At 38.1% G+C, this 18,614-nt stretch overlaps 1 protein-coding gene and 1 pseudogene across 1 annotated transcript in view; one reads left to right on the top strand and one right to left on the bottom strand.

Moving 5' to 3' along the window:
- Positions 1 to 18,614, bottom strand: part of Efcab8 (EF-hand calcium binding domain 8) — a 59,861-nt gene that overhangs the window by 3,593 nt on the left and 37,654 nt on the right. The window contains exons 20-22 of the mRNA XM_026402099.2: positions 16,385 to 16,606; positions 15,729 to 15,887; positions 10,003 to 10,171 (exon numbers count right to left, since the gene is read on the bottom strand). Coding sequence (XP_026257884.2) covers positions 10,003 to 10,171; positions 15,729 to 15,887; positions 16,385 to 16,606 — 550 coding nt within the window. The remainder of the gene's footprint in view (positions 1 to 10,002; positions 10,172 to 15,728; positions 15,888 to 16,384; positions 16,607 to 18,614) is intronic.
- Positions 1,639 to 1,947, top strand: LOC113178617 (transcription factor BTF3 homolog 4 pseudogene; annotated as a pseudogene).

Here is an 18,614-nt window from a genome sequence, read left to right as displayed (position 1 = left end):
TGGTAAGCATTCTACCACAGAGCTGCACCCCCAGACCCAGAACTTTTTAAATTAATAAAAATACAGCAGACGGCTGGGGCTGGGCTCAGCGGCAGAGCGCTTGCCTAGCATGCATGAGACACTGGGTTAGATCCTCAGCACCACGTAAAGGTGGACAAATAAAATAAAGGCATGTTGTCCATCTACAGCTACAAAAAATAAAAAATAAAAAACAATGCAGCAGATGTGTTACAAAGTCATACTTTAAAAAAAAAATCAGAGAGCTATAGAAGCAAGGAAAACTAATGCACAAAAATTACGGAACGGAGCCTTTCCATGCCAAATGGGGATGGGAGCTGCTTCCTTGAGGCTTTTCTAGATCTGGGAATAGGCTGAGAGAGGGCTGGACTGGGTTTAGCAGAAGTAAACTACTGGAGGGGAGAGTCCAGCAGGGCTTCCACCAGCCATTGAGGTTAGCATGATGGAGTGAGTCCAGTGGACTGTAAAGGTGCCTCTCATCCCATAGGATATCTGCTAAACAGTAGAGAGGCTGGGATGCGGGAAGGAATGAGGTCAGCAAGAGACAGAAGGCGACGGGTAGGGAAGAATGAAGGAACTTTGGATTGTGCAGCAGGGAGTGGGGGAGAGGGGGAAGGACGGTGGAATGAGATGGACATTACTACCCTATACACACGGATGATAACACTACCTGTGTGACTCTGCACCATGTTCAGGGAAAGGAAGGAGAAGCTGTGCTCCATTTTGTACAATGTGTCAAAGTGCATTCTACTGGGGCTGGGGTTGCGGCTCAGTGGTAGAGCGTTGCCTGAGCATGTGTGAGGCACTGAGTTCGATTCTCAGCACCACATGTAAATAAATAAAAAATAAAGGTCCAACAACAACTAAAAAAAATTTTTTTAATTAAAAAAACAAAATGCATTCTACTATCATGTATAACAAATTCAAACAAATTAAAAAATTAAAAAGAAGGATCTAAAGAAAAAAGGAGAGTGACAGAGTCCCACAGAAGGAAGAATCCTGCCACAAATAGAATTGACTTCATTCTGAGGCCACAGAAGGCAAAGTAAACCAAGTCTACCTAAAGCCACAGTGCAGCCCCAACCCAGCTCAATCCCCGCTGGATGAAGGTGTTCCACCCCACACAGAAGAAAGAACAAATGCTCTGGGGAAAATTAATGTCATCTCCAGTCTCCGTAGTTCATTTGTACAAAGTTCACAAAAGTTTTATTTGTTTTATTGATATGAAGAGGTAGAAAAATATAATTAGTCATCAAAAGAAAAAAATAGACATTAGAAGCAGACCCTTCAGATGATTCAGACATTGGGGTTTGCAAATAAAGCCTTTAAAATGACTATTGCAAGCAGTGTTCAATAAAATAAAAGCAAGTGTAAGGAAAATACTTGTTGGAAAGAAGGAGAATTTCAACAGAAAGTTGTGACCTATAGAAAAGAATCAAGGGAAGTGCTCTAGAGCCCAATCTGCCTACAGGGGTCCTGTGTGCCCAGGTCTCAGGACTGAGCGGAAGAAGATTGACCAACAGCATGATGAAGAAAAGTTGGCCAGACTTGAGGCTCAGGTCTGGAGCAAGGGCACAGCCTAAAAAACTGGCTATGAATAACATAGCTGGTATGGAAGAGGTGAACATGGTTAAAGATGATGGGACAGTTATTCATTTCAACAATCCCAAATCCCAAGCTTCCTTGTCTGCTAATACCTCCACAATTACTAGTCATGCAGAAGCCAAACCAATCACAGAAATGATTCCTGGAATCTTAAGTCACCTTGGTGCTGACAGCTCAGCAAGCCTGGGAACAGTTCCCATGGTAAATACTGGACAGTAAAGCACCAAACCCAGAAGAACACATTGATGAATGTGTGAAGAGGATAAAGATTTCCTAGATCTTGTAGAAAATTTTAATGAAGCATCAAAGAATGAAGCTAATTAAAAATTTTTTTTGGTATTTTGAAGCTGGACTAGATTAACAAATAAGCTTGTGGTTCCAAAGTTTTACAGACCCAGAGAATATTACCTGCTACTAGTTCGGTGATAAAAATATTTTGCATATTAATAATGCTATTTGTTCAGCATTTTTTGGTCATTTGAATTTGCATTTTGTACTTCTTCCCAGGACCTATTCTTTTGGTCAAAATATGAAGTATTGGTGCAGTTTGGAAAAAAAGAACAAATAGGTCTGTGGATGTAGCACAGTGGTAGAGCACTTGCCTAGCACATGTGAGGCCCTAAGTTCAATCCCCAGCACCACAAATAAATTAATTAAATTAAATTAAAATAATAAAATGATATCTCCAATAACTCGCTCGTGCTGTTCACCATGGCCCATGCCTATAATCCTTACTACTTGGGAGGCTGAGGTGAGAGGATCACAAGTTCAAGGGCAGTCTAGGCAATTTAATTTAGCAAGATTCTGTCTCAAAATTGAAAAAAAAAATTAAGACTGGGGATGAAGCTCAGAGGTAGAATAAAAAAGAAAAAAAGAAAAAGAAAGAAAGAAAATAGCTAGTTGGCTAGATTTAATAGCAGAACTGCATCCAGAAAAAATTATTCATAAACTGGAAAGTAGTTCAGTAAAAAATATCCAGTCTGGAATATAGAAATTAGAAAAAAAAAAGATAAAAAGAACAGAACAGAGCATGAAAACATAGAAGACAAGATAAATGGTCCAGCATACACGCAGCTAGGAACCTACAAAGAGGGATAGGAGGGAAGAGGGCAGAAGCGACAGTAAAGGCATATAATATCTAAGAATTTTTCAAAACTGACAATGTCAGCCCATATATTTAAAAAACAATCAGTGTACTCCAAACAGGATAAATACAAATAAAACACACTTAGGGCTGGGGATGTGGCTCAGCGGTAGCGCGCTCGCCTGGTATGCGTGCGACCCGGGTTCGATCCTCAGCACCACATACCAACAAAGATGTTGTGTCCGCCGAGAACTAAAAAATAAATATTAAAAATTCTTTCTCTCTCTCTCTCTCCTCTCTCACTCTCTCTTTAAAAAAAAAAAAAAAAAAAAAACACACTTAGGCCTGTAATGGTGAAATTGCTAAAACAAAAAAAAAAAAAAAAAAAAAGAAAAAGAACCTTCAAAGAAGCAACATACAATTAACTTTTCAACAAAACACATGGAAACCAGAAGACAAGTGAAAAGAACTTTTTTTAAGTGTTAACAGAAAAGAAACTGCCAGATGAGGACTTAACACGTAGTAAAATAGTCTTCAATGTTTACAATGTTTAGGACAGAATAAAGATGTTTTGCCAGGTATGATGGCACATGCCTGTAATCACAGTGACTCTGGAGGCTGAGGTAGGAAGGTCACAAGTTCAAGGCCAGCCTGGGTAACTTAGACTCTATCTCAAGATAAAAAATTAAAATGGCTGGTACGTATCTCAGTGGTAGAGCATCCCCAGTATGTAAAGTTAGTTAGTTAAAAAATAAAAATGAAATAAAGATGCTTTAAGATAAATAAATATTTAGAGAATTTATTAGTGGCGCATAACACAATAAGAAATAAAGAGGTCTAGGGATGTAGCTCAGTAGTACAGCACTTACCCAACATGGGCAAAGCCATGGTTGGGTTCGATCCCCATTATTGGCGTGAAAGAAAAAGAAGAAAGTTCTTCACGCTGAAGGTAAATGATTACGAACATCCTAGAACCAGAACTTCAAGAATGAAGAGTACCAAATATGGCAAATATCTGGGTAAATGTGAAAGAAAACTGCCAAACCCAACATCAGGATAAATGTCTTAAAGGAAGACAGAACATAGGTACAAGTACAATATATGATCATAGCCTAACAGCTGGAGAGGGGAAGGTAATATCTTCCATAGACATAGTACTAAGAGTGTATATAATAATCTCTAGCCATAGATTATTAATAAAAAAGATAAAACAATATTTTTCTTAATAGATAATATAAAATAAAATTTAAATAATAGAGGAAATTATAGAAAAGATAAACAAAATAATTTAAAAATATTTTATTAATCTAAAAGAAGAAAAGAGGATCAAAAACCAGATGTGATAAACAGGAAATAAATTAAACTGATTGTGGAGAACGAAAGAGCCCCTAATCCTGCGGTAAAGGTGTTGGTGCTGCATGGGTCTCGGCCAATGATAGACCAGCTACAGAAGTAATTAATATTTTAATGGACTAAATATCAAGAAGCATAGATTGCCAAACAAGATGAAAAAAAAATAAGACTCAACTATACAGTGTTTAAAAGAGGCACAATTAGGGGGTTGTAGATGTAGCTCAGTGGTAGAGTGAACCCTTAGCCTGCATGGGGTCCTGGGTTCAAACCCCAGCACTCCCCAAAAAATAAGTAAATAAATACAACAAAATAGGCACACTTAAATACAAAGATAGACTGAAAGTTTCTTTTTAAATGATAATATAGGGCTGGGGTTCTGGCTCAGTGGTAGAGCACCTGCCTAGCACGTGTGAGGCCCTGGGTTCGATCCTCAGCACCACATAAAAATAAACAAAGTTATGTCCATCTACAACTAATAAAATATTAAAAAATAAATAGATAAATGATAAAATATGTAGTGACGTTAAAGGTGGTGGGACCTTTAACAGATGAGATCTCATGAAAGGTGGTTATGTTACTGGGAGCATTACCCTCAGAAGGGATTCATGCTGGTCTCCTGGGTGAATTAGTTCTCTGAAAGTGGTCTTATAAAAAGAGAGCTGGCCTCTCCCTGGTCTCTGGCTTCCTGCCTCACGATGCAATCTCTCATCTGCACTCCCACCATGATGACATCCACCATGTTGTGAAATAGCCAAGGAGCGCTCACCAGAGTGAAGAGATGAATTTTCAACTTCTAACATGGTGAGCTAAGTAAATCTTTCCTTATAAAATCTCTACTTTTGGATATTTTGTTATAGCCATTGAAAATGTGCCCCTTTGAGATCACACTCCCCAGTGACTAGAAGACCTCCCACTAAGCTCCACCTCTTAAAATTTCCATCACCTCCCAATAGCACCTTTAACCCAAGGGCTTTTCAGGGACATTCCAGATCCAAATTATAGCAAAGACTCAAATAAATACAATGAGAAATGAGAGTGAAGACACTAACTAATGCCAGTGAAATATAAAGGATCACAAGAGATTACTATGGGACTGGGAGTACAGCTTAGTGGTCAAGTGTTGGCCTAGCATGCATGAGGTTCTGGATTCAATCCTCAGCACCAGAGAGAGAGAGAGAGAGAGAGAGAGAGATTACTATGCATAATTGTATACCAACAAATTAAGTAACCTAGGAAAAAATGGATAAATTCCTAGAAGCAAACAATCTATCAGACTGAATGATAAAAAATAAAAATAAAAAACCCCAGAAAATCAGAACAGACCTAGAACTAGTTTGAATCAATAATCAAAAACCTCCCAACAAGCCAGGTGTGGTGGCATACACCTATAATCCCAGCAACAAGAGAGACTAAGGCAAGAGGATTGCAAGTTCAAGGCCAGCCTCAAAATAAAAATGGCTGAAGATATAGCTCAGTGGCAAAGGGCCCCTGGGTTCAATCCCCAATGCCAAAAAATAAAGAAAAAATTAAATTAAAAACTCCCAACCAAAAAAGAAAAAGCCTAGAGCCAGATGAAGTCATTGAAGAATTCTACCATTCAAAGAAGAAATATTATCACTCCTTCTCAAACTCTTCTAAAAAATTAAAGACGAGGAAATACTTCTAAACTCAACTTCTGAGGCCATAATAATCTGGCCAATAACTGTAGCCAAAGGCATTGTGAGAAAAGAAAACTATAGGCCAATAGTCCTGATAAATAGAGATGCAAAAATCCTCAACAAAATACTAGCAAACGGAATTCAATAGCACATGAAAAGGATCACACAACATGACCAAATAGGATTCACCCATGGATGCAAATATGATTCAAAATACAAAAAAAAAAAAAAAAATCAATCAACACAACATACCACATTAATAGAACAAAAGATGGAGACCAAATGATCATTTCAGTTGGGGTAGAAAGCACATTTGAAAAAACTCAACATTCTTTCGTGATAAAAACTTTGAGCAAACTGGAAACAGAAGGAAATTGCCTCAAATAATAATGGAAGGCACACAGATAACATCATATTCCATTGTGAAAAACCGAAAGCTTTTCCTCTAAGGTCAGGAATAGGCAAGGATACTTATTTCCATCACTTCTATTCAGTGTAGGACTAGAAATCCTAGCTAGAGTAATTAGGCAAAAAAAAGAAATAATGACATCCAAATAAGAAAGAAAGTATTTTTGTTTGCAGGTAACATGACGTTGTATGTAGAAAACCATCAAAAAAATTTTAAACTGTGATAACTAATAAATGAATTCAGAAAATTTATAAGATATGAAAATCAATGTACACAAATCAGTTGGGTTTCTACCCAAGAACAATAAGCAAGCTACTCAGGATGATGAGATAGGAGGATTGCAAGTTTTAGTCCAGCCTAGCAACTTAGTGAGATCCTGTCTCAAAATAAAAAGGAAAAAAATAAGAAATTTAAAAATAAAAATTAAAGATAAATAAAAACTAAAAGGAAAAAAATAAAAATAAATAAAAAGGACTGGAAATGTGACTCAGTGGTGGCATGCCTGTGGGTTCAATCCCCAGTACCAAAAATTAAAAATAAAATGAGCAATACAAATAGGAAATTAAGAAAATAATCCCATTTAAAAATGCATCAAGCCAGACACAGTAGTGGCATGGCTTTAATCCCAGCAACTCAGAAAACTAAGACAGGAGAATCACAAGTTGAAGAAAAGCCTTACCAACTTAGAGAGACCCAATCTCAAAATAAAATTTTAAAAAAAGGGCTGGGACTTTGGTTCAGTTGTAGAACACTCCTGAGTTTAATCCCTAGCACTGCAAAAATAAATAAATTAATTAAAAATGTATCAAAGAGTAGAATATTTAGGCGTAAACTTAAACAAGGAGGCAAAAGACATTATATCCTGCAATCTATAAAACATTACTGAAAGAAATTAAAGACAACATAAATAAATGGGAAAACATCGGGTGTTCATCATTTGGTAGACTTAAAATTGTTAAAATGTCCCTACTACCCAAAGTAACCTACAGATTCAGTGCATTCCCTATCAAAATCTCAACACCATTTTTTTTCAGAAATAGGGAAAACATTCCTAAATTCATATAAAAGTACAGAGGAACCCTCAATAGCCAAAATATTTGAAGTAAAAGAGAAAACCTGGCTGGGAGGAGAAAGTGGAGCAGTAAGCCTAAAACCTCACATTTCCTAATTTCAAAACATATTACAAAGCTTCAGTAATCAAATAGTATGATATTGGCACAAAGACAAGCACATAAACCAAACAGCATAAATAAACCCATCCATATGCCAAAAGCACAGACAGCAAAAGCAAAAAACAGACAAGTGGGAAATAAAAAGTTTCTGTATAGCAAAAGAAATAATCAAATGATCTTTGACAAGAGTGACAAGACTATTAAAAAGGGGACAGACAGTTTCTTAAACAAACGATGTGCGAAACTGAGTATCTACACGCAAAAGAAGGAAATTGGACCTTCATCTCAAAATATACTGAACACTTAAAAATAAAACCTGGAACTATAAAACTCCTAGAAGAAAACATAGGGAAAAGCTTCCTAAAAGTAGTTTTGGCAATGGTTTCCTGGAGATGACACCAAAAAGCAAAAATAGACAAATGAGACTACATCAAACCAAAAAGCTTCAAAGAGCAAAGGAAATAAATATGAGGGTGAAAAGGCAAACTGTGGAATGGGAGGAAATATTTTGTGAATATAAACCATGTATCTAACCAGGGGTTAGTATCCAATATATATATATCCTACAAGCTAAAAGCAAAACAATAAAAATAGATGATTTTTAAATGGGCAAAGGCCTTGAGCACACATTTTCCCAAAGGGAAGACATTAAAAGGGGCTAAAAGGTTCATTAAAAGATGCTCAATATTCCTAATCATCAGGGAAGTATAAACCCACACCATAAAGAGGTATCACCTTGCACCTGTTAAAATGGCTGTTATCAGAAAAACAGATAATAAAAAGTGTTGGAGAAGATTCAGAGAAATCAAAACCTTTATGGGAATGTAAAATTGTATAGTTACTATGCAAACAGTAGGACAGTTCCTCAAAATATTAAAAATACAACTACCATCATTATCTAGCAATCCCCTTCTTGTTATTTATCCAAAATAAATACTAAGGACTTAAAAATAAAACCAATTAAAACAGGATTACAAAGATTGTGCACTCCCAGGTTTCAATGCAGCATTATTCACCACAGCCAAGAGATGGAGGCAACCTAGGTGTCTGCTGGTGAGTGAATGAACACAGAGAGCAGGATATAGACACACAATGGACTATTTTCCAGCCCTACAATGGGAGGAAATCTGTGATACCTACAACACTGATGAACCTTGAGAATACTGTGCTAAGTGAAATAAGCCGTGTACAGAATGACAAATACTGCACAATTCCACATGAGACATCAAAGTAATGAAATCACACAAAACGCAAGTAGAATTGCAAATGCCAGGGACTGAGGAGAGCAGTGGGGAGTGGCCGTGTATGGGTATAGTTTCAATCATGCAAGATGAAAAGGTTCTAGAGATAACAGAGTATGTATGTTAACAATACTGTATACTTAGCATTTTGTTAAGAGAGTGTATTTTATGTCCTTTGGGTTATGCTACAATACAAAAAAGATGCAAAACATCAGCCAGAAGTGATGAGACAGATAAAATGATCTACCTTTGAAATGAATAACTTCTGATCATCAAAACTTATGACCAAGAATGAGAAGTAGGCCACAAGATGAAAGGAGAATCCATAAAATATGTAATTGTCAAATGACTCATATCCAGAAAACATAAGTAACTCCCATACATTCAAAAGAAGACAATTCTACAGAAAAATGGGCAAAAATTCTGAACAAGCATTTAACAAATGAATACAGCCACCAAGTGACCAATATATAGACACTTAACCTCAGTAGTCACCAGGGAAAGTCAAATAAAACCACAATGAGATGCCATTACATAACTCTTCAAAGTGGCTAAAATGCAAAGCACTGACAATACCAAGTGTTGTCAAAATTATGGGGCAATGAAAATTCTTAAACGCAGCAGGTGAAAGAAGGCAAACTGATAACTACTTTGAAAAATCATTTAGCAACATCAACTGGGACTGAATACTATGCTTTCTGTAATTTGGGAATCACATTTCTGGATGCATAGCCAAACAAAATGCCTACATTTGTTTACCTAAGAATACATATAAGAATGTTCATAGCTGCATTATTTTTAGTTACTCAAAATAGCTAGAAACAACCCCAATGCCCAATAACAACAAAGACAAGTAAATTATGGTATCCAGTTCAATAAGAATGAATGAACTACCACCCACACAAATGGATGACTCTCACAAATGAAATGCTGAGAGAAAGGAGAACATATTACATGATTCTGTTTCTATCAAATTCAAAACCAGACACACTTAATATATGGATTTAGACATCAGGGTGATGCTAATTCTGAAGAGGAGTTGTTAGTGATGGTCCCAGAGGGAAATGTGAGGGGAGACCTTGGAGTGCTAGTTTCTGGAAATTCACCAAGATGAATCCTTTAGGTTTGTGGTTCTTCTTTAAGTATAACATAACAATTAAGTTCACTTTAAAAAAAAAGAAAAGAACATACTTTATCATATATATGATTTTCAAAAATATACAAAGGGAAATAAGGTGGGTGGGTGAGTGAATGAGTGGATGGATGGCTGACGGCTGAATGGACAGAGTACTGAATGGGCGACCAGACAGATGCGCATCCTGTAATCCTATTTGAGCAAAGGCAGTGGCTGTGGTCTGAGACCTCCCTACCCACAGGGTACACGTTCATGTCAGCTTATGTTCTATCAGGGACAGGGACAGGAATGAACATGGGTATGGGTATGCTTTGGTAGGCCCCATACCAATGGCATCACCAGAGAGTTTCCAAGCCTTGACGTCCCGGTCCTGGCCAGCGCTGATGACCAGTTGGAAGGTGTCTATGTACAGGATGTCCACAATGCTTTCCAAATGGCCTCTCCAGGTATTCAGGAGCTTGGGGGGAACCAGGGAAATGATCTGGCCAGCCACAACCTATAGAGAACAGGAAATGACTTACTCCAAGGCTGTCACACAAACTCATCTGCAGGCATTCAGGACTGCAGACAGCAGAGCCCAGTGGAAGGGCCCTGGATCTTCAGCATTCTTGTTCTGGACACATTCCACATACCTCACTGATGACCTTTGGTATTTCCCAGAACTTCTCTGGCCCTGTCTCCGTTGGTAAAATCATAAAAAGCATTTTCAAATGTCTACATTATTTATCACCTATACAGATTACCCCTTTTGAACCTCACCACCTTACAGGACATATAAGATTCTCTGTGTCTTACAGAGGAGATAAGCAAGAGTTAGAGATGTTGCCAGGACAAGAGTCCAGGTATTCTAAAGTTCTTCAGTTGAACATTGGGAGAAGATATATATCCAAAATATCTAGGGGTGAGTAAGTAATATATAACATTATACCACAGATAATACAACTCTACTTAACTGGAAAATGGATGAAAATTAACAGGCCCATTTTTAAATTAACAAGATTAAAAAGGGGCATTTATTCTGCTACAGTCAAGTATGGTTAGGTCAGAATAATGTAAACTATAAATAGAACAATGAAAGAAAACTGAGAACTCAAAAAACCAACCTGAATATACATAAAATTTTGGTATGAGTGGCAATAGAAGCCAGGCATGGTGACGCACACCTGTAATCTCAGTGGCTCAAGAGGCTGAGACAGGAGGATCACGAGTTCAAAACCAGCCTCAGCAACTTATTGAGGCTATAAGCAACTTAGTGAGAACCTGTCTCAAAAATAAAAAAATAAAAAGAGATAGGGATGTGAATCAGTGGTTAAGCATCCTTGGTTCAATCCCTGGTACAAAAAAAAATAGTAGTAATAAAAAGCATTATTCAATAAATATTACTGGGATACCTGATGAAATATTAAGAGAAAACCAAATCATTATCTTTTTTTTTTTTTTTTTTTTTTTTTGTGGTGCTGGGGATTGAACCCAGGGCTTTGTGCATGTAAAGCAAGCACTCCACCAACTGAGTTATATCCCCCAGCCCCCAAATCATTATATTATATCTTAAAATAGATACTTAAATGATTGAAGATTATTCTTTTTTTAAAAAAAATCTTTATTTTATTTTTATGTGGTGCTGAGGATTGAACCCAGCACCTCACACATGGTAGACGAGCTCTCTACCTCTGAGCCATGACCCCAGCCCCTTGAAGATTATTTTTAATGAATCAACAAACTTTTAAAAGAAATAATAAGTGAAGGTTCAGTAGTAGAGTGCTTGCCTAACACATATGAGGTCCTGTGTTAATTCCCAGTATAGCGGAGAAAAAAGAACAAACATTTACCTTTTCTCTGAATAAGAAAGTGATAGGCAATCAAAAATTTGCCTGTATCTAATCAATGCTTATTATTATCTGTAGCCAAGCTACTCAGTATGAAGTAGGACCTCATTATTGTTTTGCATGCATTTCCTTGATAGCTCACAATATTCAGTCTTATTTCATACACTCACAGGCCATTTGCATATCTTCTCTGAAGAAATGTCTGTTTAGCTCTTTTGCCCATATTTTGATTGGGTTATTTATATTTAATTAAGTTCTTCATATATTCTAGTACTAGTCCCTTCTCAAATATATAATTTCCACTGACCTATGTTTTTACTTATGCCAGCACTACACTGTCATGATTACTGTAGCTTTGGATTAAGTTTTGACCATTTAAGTATTTATTTTAAGATATAAGATAATGATTTGGTTTTCTCTTAATATTTCATCAGGTATCCCAGTACTTTTTAATGAATCATGCTGTTTTTTTCTTTTCCTTTCTTTCTTTCTTTTTTTAAGACTTTAAGATTTCTTGTTGTTATCATGCTATGTGTTTTGGTTTTGGTTCTGGGGAGTTTTGGGGCGGGGGTGTTTTTGTTTTTGACTATTCTAGATCCTTCGCATTTCCACATGAATTTTGGGGTCTAAAAAAAAACAACAGCTGAGATTTTATTTAAACTATAATGAATCATTTTGGAAAGTATGCTATACTAATAGTGTTAAATCTTCTACTACATGAACATGGGATGTGTTTCCATTTATTTAGGCTTTGTTTAATTTCTTTTAATAATGTTTTGCAGTTTTCAGAGCACAGATTTGCACTTCTTTTGCTAATTAGTTCCTATTTTAATTTTTTTAATGCCATTTGCAAGGGAAACATTTTTCCTTCATTTTAATTTTTAAATGCTCATTGTTAGTTTATCCAAATATCTTGATGTTGTATATTGATCTTAAATTAATATATTCCATTCCATTGAATTAATTTATTAGCTGTAATAGAATCTTAGTAGATTTTTTAGGATTTTCTATTTACAAAATCATGTCATCTACATATAAAGATAGTTTTAGTACTTCCATTACAATATAGAAGCCTTTTATTCTACTTTCTTTCCCAAATGACCTTCCAGTAAAATGTTAAATAGAAGTGGCAAGACTGGACTTTCTTATCTTATTCCTGATATTAGGGGAAGGTATTTGGTATTTCAACATTAAGTTAGCTGTGAATTTTCACAGATGGTCTTTACAAGGTTGAGGAAGTTCCTTTCTTAGTTTATGGAGTGTTTAAATCAGAAAAGTTGGTCAATTTGGTCAAATGCTCTTTCATCATCTATTGAGATGAGCTTTTGTATTCTCTCAGTCAATATATTGTATCACATTGATTTTAGATACTGAACCAACTCTGCCTCCCTGGGATAACTCTCATTTGGTCATGGTATATGAATCTTTCATATATTGCTGGCTTCAATTTGCTAGAATTTTGTTTAAGATTTTTGCATGTATATTCATAAGAAATACTGGTTGGTAGTTTTGTTTTATTGTGATACCTTTTCTGGCTTTGGTATCATATAAAACTCTTTTGGAAGAATTTGTGGAGAACTGGCATTAATTCTTTCAATAGTTGGTAGGATTCATTGAAAACATTTGAACCTTGACTTTTCTTGGTAGGAAGTTTTATTCTTGTTATATTCAGATCGACTCTTCAGATTTTCTATTTCTTCTTTAGTCAGTTTTAGTTAAAGTTTTTCTAAGTTTTGTCCATTTTTTTATAATAAAATTTTAAACTTCCCTGAAGTCCAATAATAGGTAACAAGTTAAATGATATGATTCTTTTATACAATTAATATTTATAATTCTATAAAGTAAAATATCACTTAATCATTAGATCTGACTTTCAAGAATATTTGCCATCCCTGAGATGCAAGGATGGCTAACATATGCAGATTTATAACTGTGACACCACATTAAAAAAATGATCATCTGATAGATGCAGAAAAAGCATTTGACAAAGCTCAACACCTTATCATAATAAAAACTCTCAAGAAATTAGGAACAGGGGTTGAGATTGTGGTTCAGTGGCAGAGTGCTTACCCAGCATGTGTGAAACACTGGGTTCAATTCTCAGCACTACATATAAATAAATAAAATAAATGTCCATTGACAACTAAAATATTTTTTTTAAAAATTAGGTATAGAGGGGATGTACCTCAACACAATAGAAACCACCTCTGACAAACCCATAGCTAACCTCATACTCAACATAAAAATTTGAAAGCTTTTCCTCTAAGATCAAGATAAAAAAGAATGCCCACTCTCGCCACTTGTTTTTTTTAATATTTATTTTTTAGTAATAGGTGGACACAATATCTTTATTTTATATTTATGAGGTACTAAGGATCAAACCCAGCACCTCAAACATGCTAGGTGAGTACTCTACCACAGAACAACAAAAATAAACTCTTAGTGCTAATAAATGAATTCAGAAAAGTTGCAAGATACAAAATCAACAGACAAAATCAGTAGTGTTTCTAAACACTAATAATGAAATATCTGAAAAGGAAAGCAATAAAACAACCCTCTTTACAATTGCAACAACAATAACAAAAATACTTAGAGGTAAATTTATCCATAGAAAACTTATACACTAAAAATTATATAACACAGATTAAAGAAATTGAAGGGAAAAAAACATAAATGAAAAGATAGCCTGGTTTCATAGGTTGGAATAATGAATTAAGAACAATATGCACAAGTGGACAGGTCACAATGAAATCCACTATTCTGTATAATTAATAGATACCAATACAAACTAAATTTAAAAAGAATGATTGTTAAAATGTCCATACTACCCAAGGCAACCTACAGATCCAGAGAAATTCTTATCAAAATTTCAATGTCATTGAACTGAAAAAACAATCCTTACATTTCATAGAACCACAAGAGACCCTGAATAGCCAATGTCGTCTTGAGCAAAAAGAACAAAGCTTGGGGCTGGGGCTGTAGCTCAGTAGCAGAGCACTTGCTGAGCATGTTTGAGGCACTGGGTTCGATCCTCAGCACCACATAAAAATAAACAAATAAAATAAAGGCATCCTGTCCATCCACAATTACAAAAAAGTTTAAAAAAGAACAAAGCTGGAGGCATCACACTTCCTGGCTTCAAAATATATTGTACGGGCTAGGGATGTGGCTCAAGCAGTAGCGCGCTTGCCTGGCATGCGTGCGGCCCGGGTTCGATCCTCAGCACCACATACCAACAAAGATGTTGTGTCCTCTGAGAACCAAAAAATAAATATTAAAAAATTCTCTCTCTCTGTCTCTCTCTTTAAAAAAAAAAAAAAATATATATATATATATATATAGTAAAGCTCCCATCATCAAAATAGCATGGCACTGGAACAGAACAGACAGCCTACAGGTACATTTCTAGTTATGAACAAATGATTTTTGACCAAGATGGCAAGAACACACAATGGGGGAGGACAGTCTCATGAATAAATAGTGCTGGGAAAACTGGATATCTACATATAGAAAAATGAAACTGGATCTTTATCTCACACTGTATACAAATATCGACTCAAGATCAACAAGGGGAGAAGAAACCCACAAGAGTGTGTGTGTGGGGGGGGGGATAATTATAAACCACACATCTCATAAAGGGTTAATATTCAAAATATATAAGGAACCCGAGCAACTCAACAGCAACAACCCAATTTAAAAATAAACAAAGGACTTAAGGAAGAATGAAATTATAGCATTTACATTTAAATGGAGGGACCTGGAGACTGTCAAGCTAAGTGAAATAAGCCAATTCCAAAAAACCAAAGTCCAATCTTCTCTCTGACATGTGGATGCTGACTCACAAGAGGTTAGAGGGCAGGGGTTGCAGGTTCACCTGATTGGAAGAGGGAGGAGCAAGGGGAGTAGAGCAGGATGGGAATGGGAAAGACTGTAGAATGAACCAGACATAACATTCCTATGGTCATATAGGAACACGACCAGTGCAACTGCATACCATGTAGGACCACAGAAGCTACAGGAATGGGAAGTTACACTCCATGGATGTAGGATATGTCAAAATACACTCTACTGTACTGTATAACTAAAAAGAACAAATAAAAAATTTTAAGAAAAGAATTAACATCCCCAAAATAATGCTTTTCCACATAAGTAGAGTCATAATCTCAGTAAGTGAACCAGCTCCTTATGGGGACATTCTTCTGACTGACCCTCCAGTAACCTTCCTACCTCCGTCTCCTTCAAGGGAATGTAGTGTGGGATGTTCATTTGGAACCGTTTAGGAATTAAGATCCGGAACTTGTTCTCTGTTTCAATGGGGATCTTGCTCTCGCTGGTATGCAGTGGCTGCTGGTGGATAAGTATGCAGTAATCCTTAATGTCCCAGATCTAGGCACAAAGTGTGGGTTATTGACTTAGCAGCCCTTGACCCAATCCTGCTCTGTGGGCTCTTCCCAAACTACTCTTTAGGAGCAGTTCTTCTAGCTTTCAGACTATAACCATGGCCTTAGGGTCTTCTCAGCCACACCCCTTGATTAGCCAGCAGAGGCGTGTGACTGGCTCAAGGATGAGACACACCTGCCCCAAAAAGCACAAAATCAGCTCCTGAGACAACTGATCACTTGAGACACCTGGCTGGGGATGGAGATGTAGGATAACAGTGGAGCAGAAGAATCACAGAGAAAGGCTTCTTGAAAAGGCCTTTTGGTGGCCATTTTGGTGGCCAGGCCAGAGCAGGAAGGGACTCCTAAGTAATCCACCCCCAGTGTTTTACAAATGAATCCAGTACCCAGAGGAAGCAGGGGGTAGGTAAGGACCTTGGAGCAAAGGGGTGGGCAGCATTTGACTGATGCCAGTCCCCCAATCTCAACACAGTCTTTCCTCACCTTGATGTGTCCTTTACAATCCCCTGTGATGAGGATCCAGTCATTTTCATCAGTGGCCATGGCACCCACAACCACATCCCCATTATCCTTAAGGTCCACAGGGAACTTGCCCAGCAGGCCTCCATTCCCATGGAGGGACCAAGCGTAGATGTGGCCGTCGATGCAGCTGCTCAGCATGGCAGCTGTGTGTGGCTGGCGAGGCCTGGTCTGCAGGAAGATGATCTGCGGGAGAAGTAGGCCTGGCTCGGCACAGCCTCAAGCCAGCATTTACTCTGGCTGCTGTCACACATTCCTCTGGGACCTGGGCAAGTCACCATACCAACCTGGTCCCCAATTTCCTAGATGTCCCTTTCTACTCAGCTGGTGATTCGAAACATCACACTGGATTATGAGCTACTTGAGGGCAGGGATTTGAGTCTGGTTTTTGTTATGGCTTTGTCCTCAGTAGCTACAGTGACAATAGCACAATAACTACAATGACACATAGTACAAGATCAATAAATATTTGTTGAAAACAAGATATACAGTTTCATTCCCTAGTACTTCCCTGTGCCTTCCCCTTGGTTTGATTTGTCATAAGTCTCCAACAGAAATTTTCAAGACCTATTAACTCAAAGTGAGGAAGGAGCTCATTCCCACTCACATAAACCTACAGCAAAATGCCCGTGTTTTCCAGCCAACTGCTGAGAGAGTATTTTAACCAAATTCTTGCTCAAGTCTTGCTTTGCTCGTCCCTTTGATAATTCCCCCTCTGCTCACTTGAGCCTTACATGTCACTCCTGAGGCCCACGCGGGGCCATGTAAGAAGCTGCTCCGCACAGTGAGCATGAAGAGAGCTTCTTGGCTGCCTCCTGCTGGAGGCTGAGAGCACCATCAGATGGCAGAACCAATCAGAAGGGGAACTTGAGGCCTCACCACTTCTGCTAAGTCATAACTTTACAGTATGATGGCTTTTGTGTCCCCAAAACATATTGTCAACCAACAACAACAAAAAAAATCTTGATTATCCCTATTGCCATTGAGTCCAAAACAAGATACTTAGCCCACTTCCTACTGGGCGTTTTAGCTTGCTCAGTCCGGTGGTCCCAGACACAGGGGACCAAAGGTCCTTGACCACTACTGAGAAGGCCAAGGCATATGCATTATCAACAGGCTCTAAGGGGCACAGTTTCGCCCCCTGCACTGGCTGCCTTCCCCTTCACACTTGCTTCCAAGATGGTCAGTTAGAAGCGGTGGACAGGAAGACCACAGGCAAGACCCTTCTGCTAAGGCATCATTGCCCCACCCAACCTGAGCTCTTCTTCCACTAGAACCAAAACTGAAGCCAGAATTAGACAGGCAGACAGGCAAGAGTCAGATCCAGAGAATAGAGGGACTGGAAAAGTTAATTCCTTCAGAGGATAACCTGCCCCTGCTCCAACCTGCTGCTAAGGTAATCTGTCTCAGGGATTGTCCCTCCCTAGGGAGTTATTAATTAGCCCCCTTCCTGCCCAGAGCACTCCAACTTGGCCCCTATAGCCCATCTGCTTCTTACCTTTTGGCCATCCCCCCACCAAGGTGTGAGCTAGCAGGAAGGACAGAGAGAAAGGAGAACAAAGGAAGCCTAGGACACATAAGAGGGCAGAACACCCTCGCTTCTTGGGATACCAGGCCACCAGCTCCGGCCCCCTTCTCCCTTCCAGGAGAAGTCTATGTTACCCCCTTTTAAATAACCCCTGCTTCGTATGCTTGCCTCGGCGGACTTCTCCAATGTTATGCTTCAACACATGAGGGAGCAGGACACTGGTAACCAGTGGTGTCAAAACCAGGGGTGACCCAAAAGCGCTGGACCCTCTCAACCAACCACCCAACTCCCAGAGAGAAGGGACATGTCTGCTCTTGGAGAAAGGGCATTTAGAAGCCAGGGGTGGAGGTCAGCCTCAGAAGAGGGCGGCCTCACACAGAAACCACCAGGGTCAGTCACACAAATCCAACCAAGACTCATGACACAAATCTTTATTATATTTAGACCACCAGGCCAAGCAAAAAGCCCAAGGACTTCCCAACAGTAGCCATCCAAAGAGTTAAAAGAACTCAGGCTTTGAAGACTGTCAGGTCTCCCTCTTTATCAGGAGTGAGAGATATCCGGGATCTCCTCCCTCGCCCCAATACACACTTGTTTTCTTCTTATTAACTTGCATTATTACTTTTTAAAAGGTTTTAAAAGGTATTTTTGGAAGAAAATTCATAA

Source organism: Urocitellus parryii, chromosome 6 (assembly GCF_045843805.1).
Source record: "Urocitellus parryii isolate mUroPar1 chromosome 6, mUroPar1.hap1, whole genome shotgun sequence".
NCBI classification, from domain to species: Eukaryota; Metazoa; Chordata; class Mammalia; order Rodentia; family Sciuridae; genus Urocitellus; species Urocitellus parryii.
The sequence above is the reverse complement of the archived record's forward strand: the minus strand, read 5'-3'. Positions and strand labels throughout refer to the sequence as shown.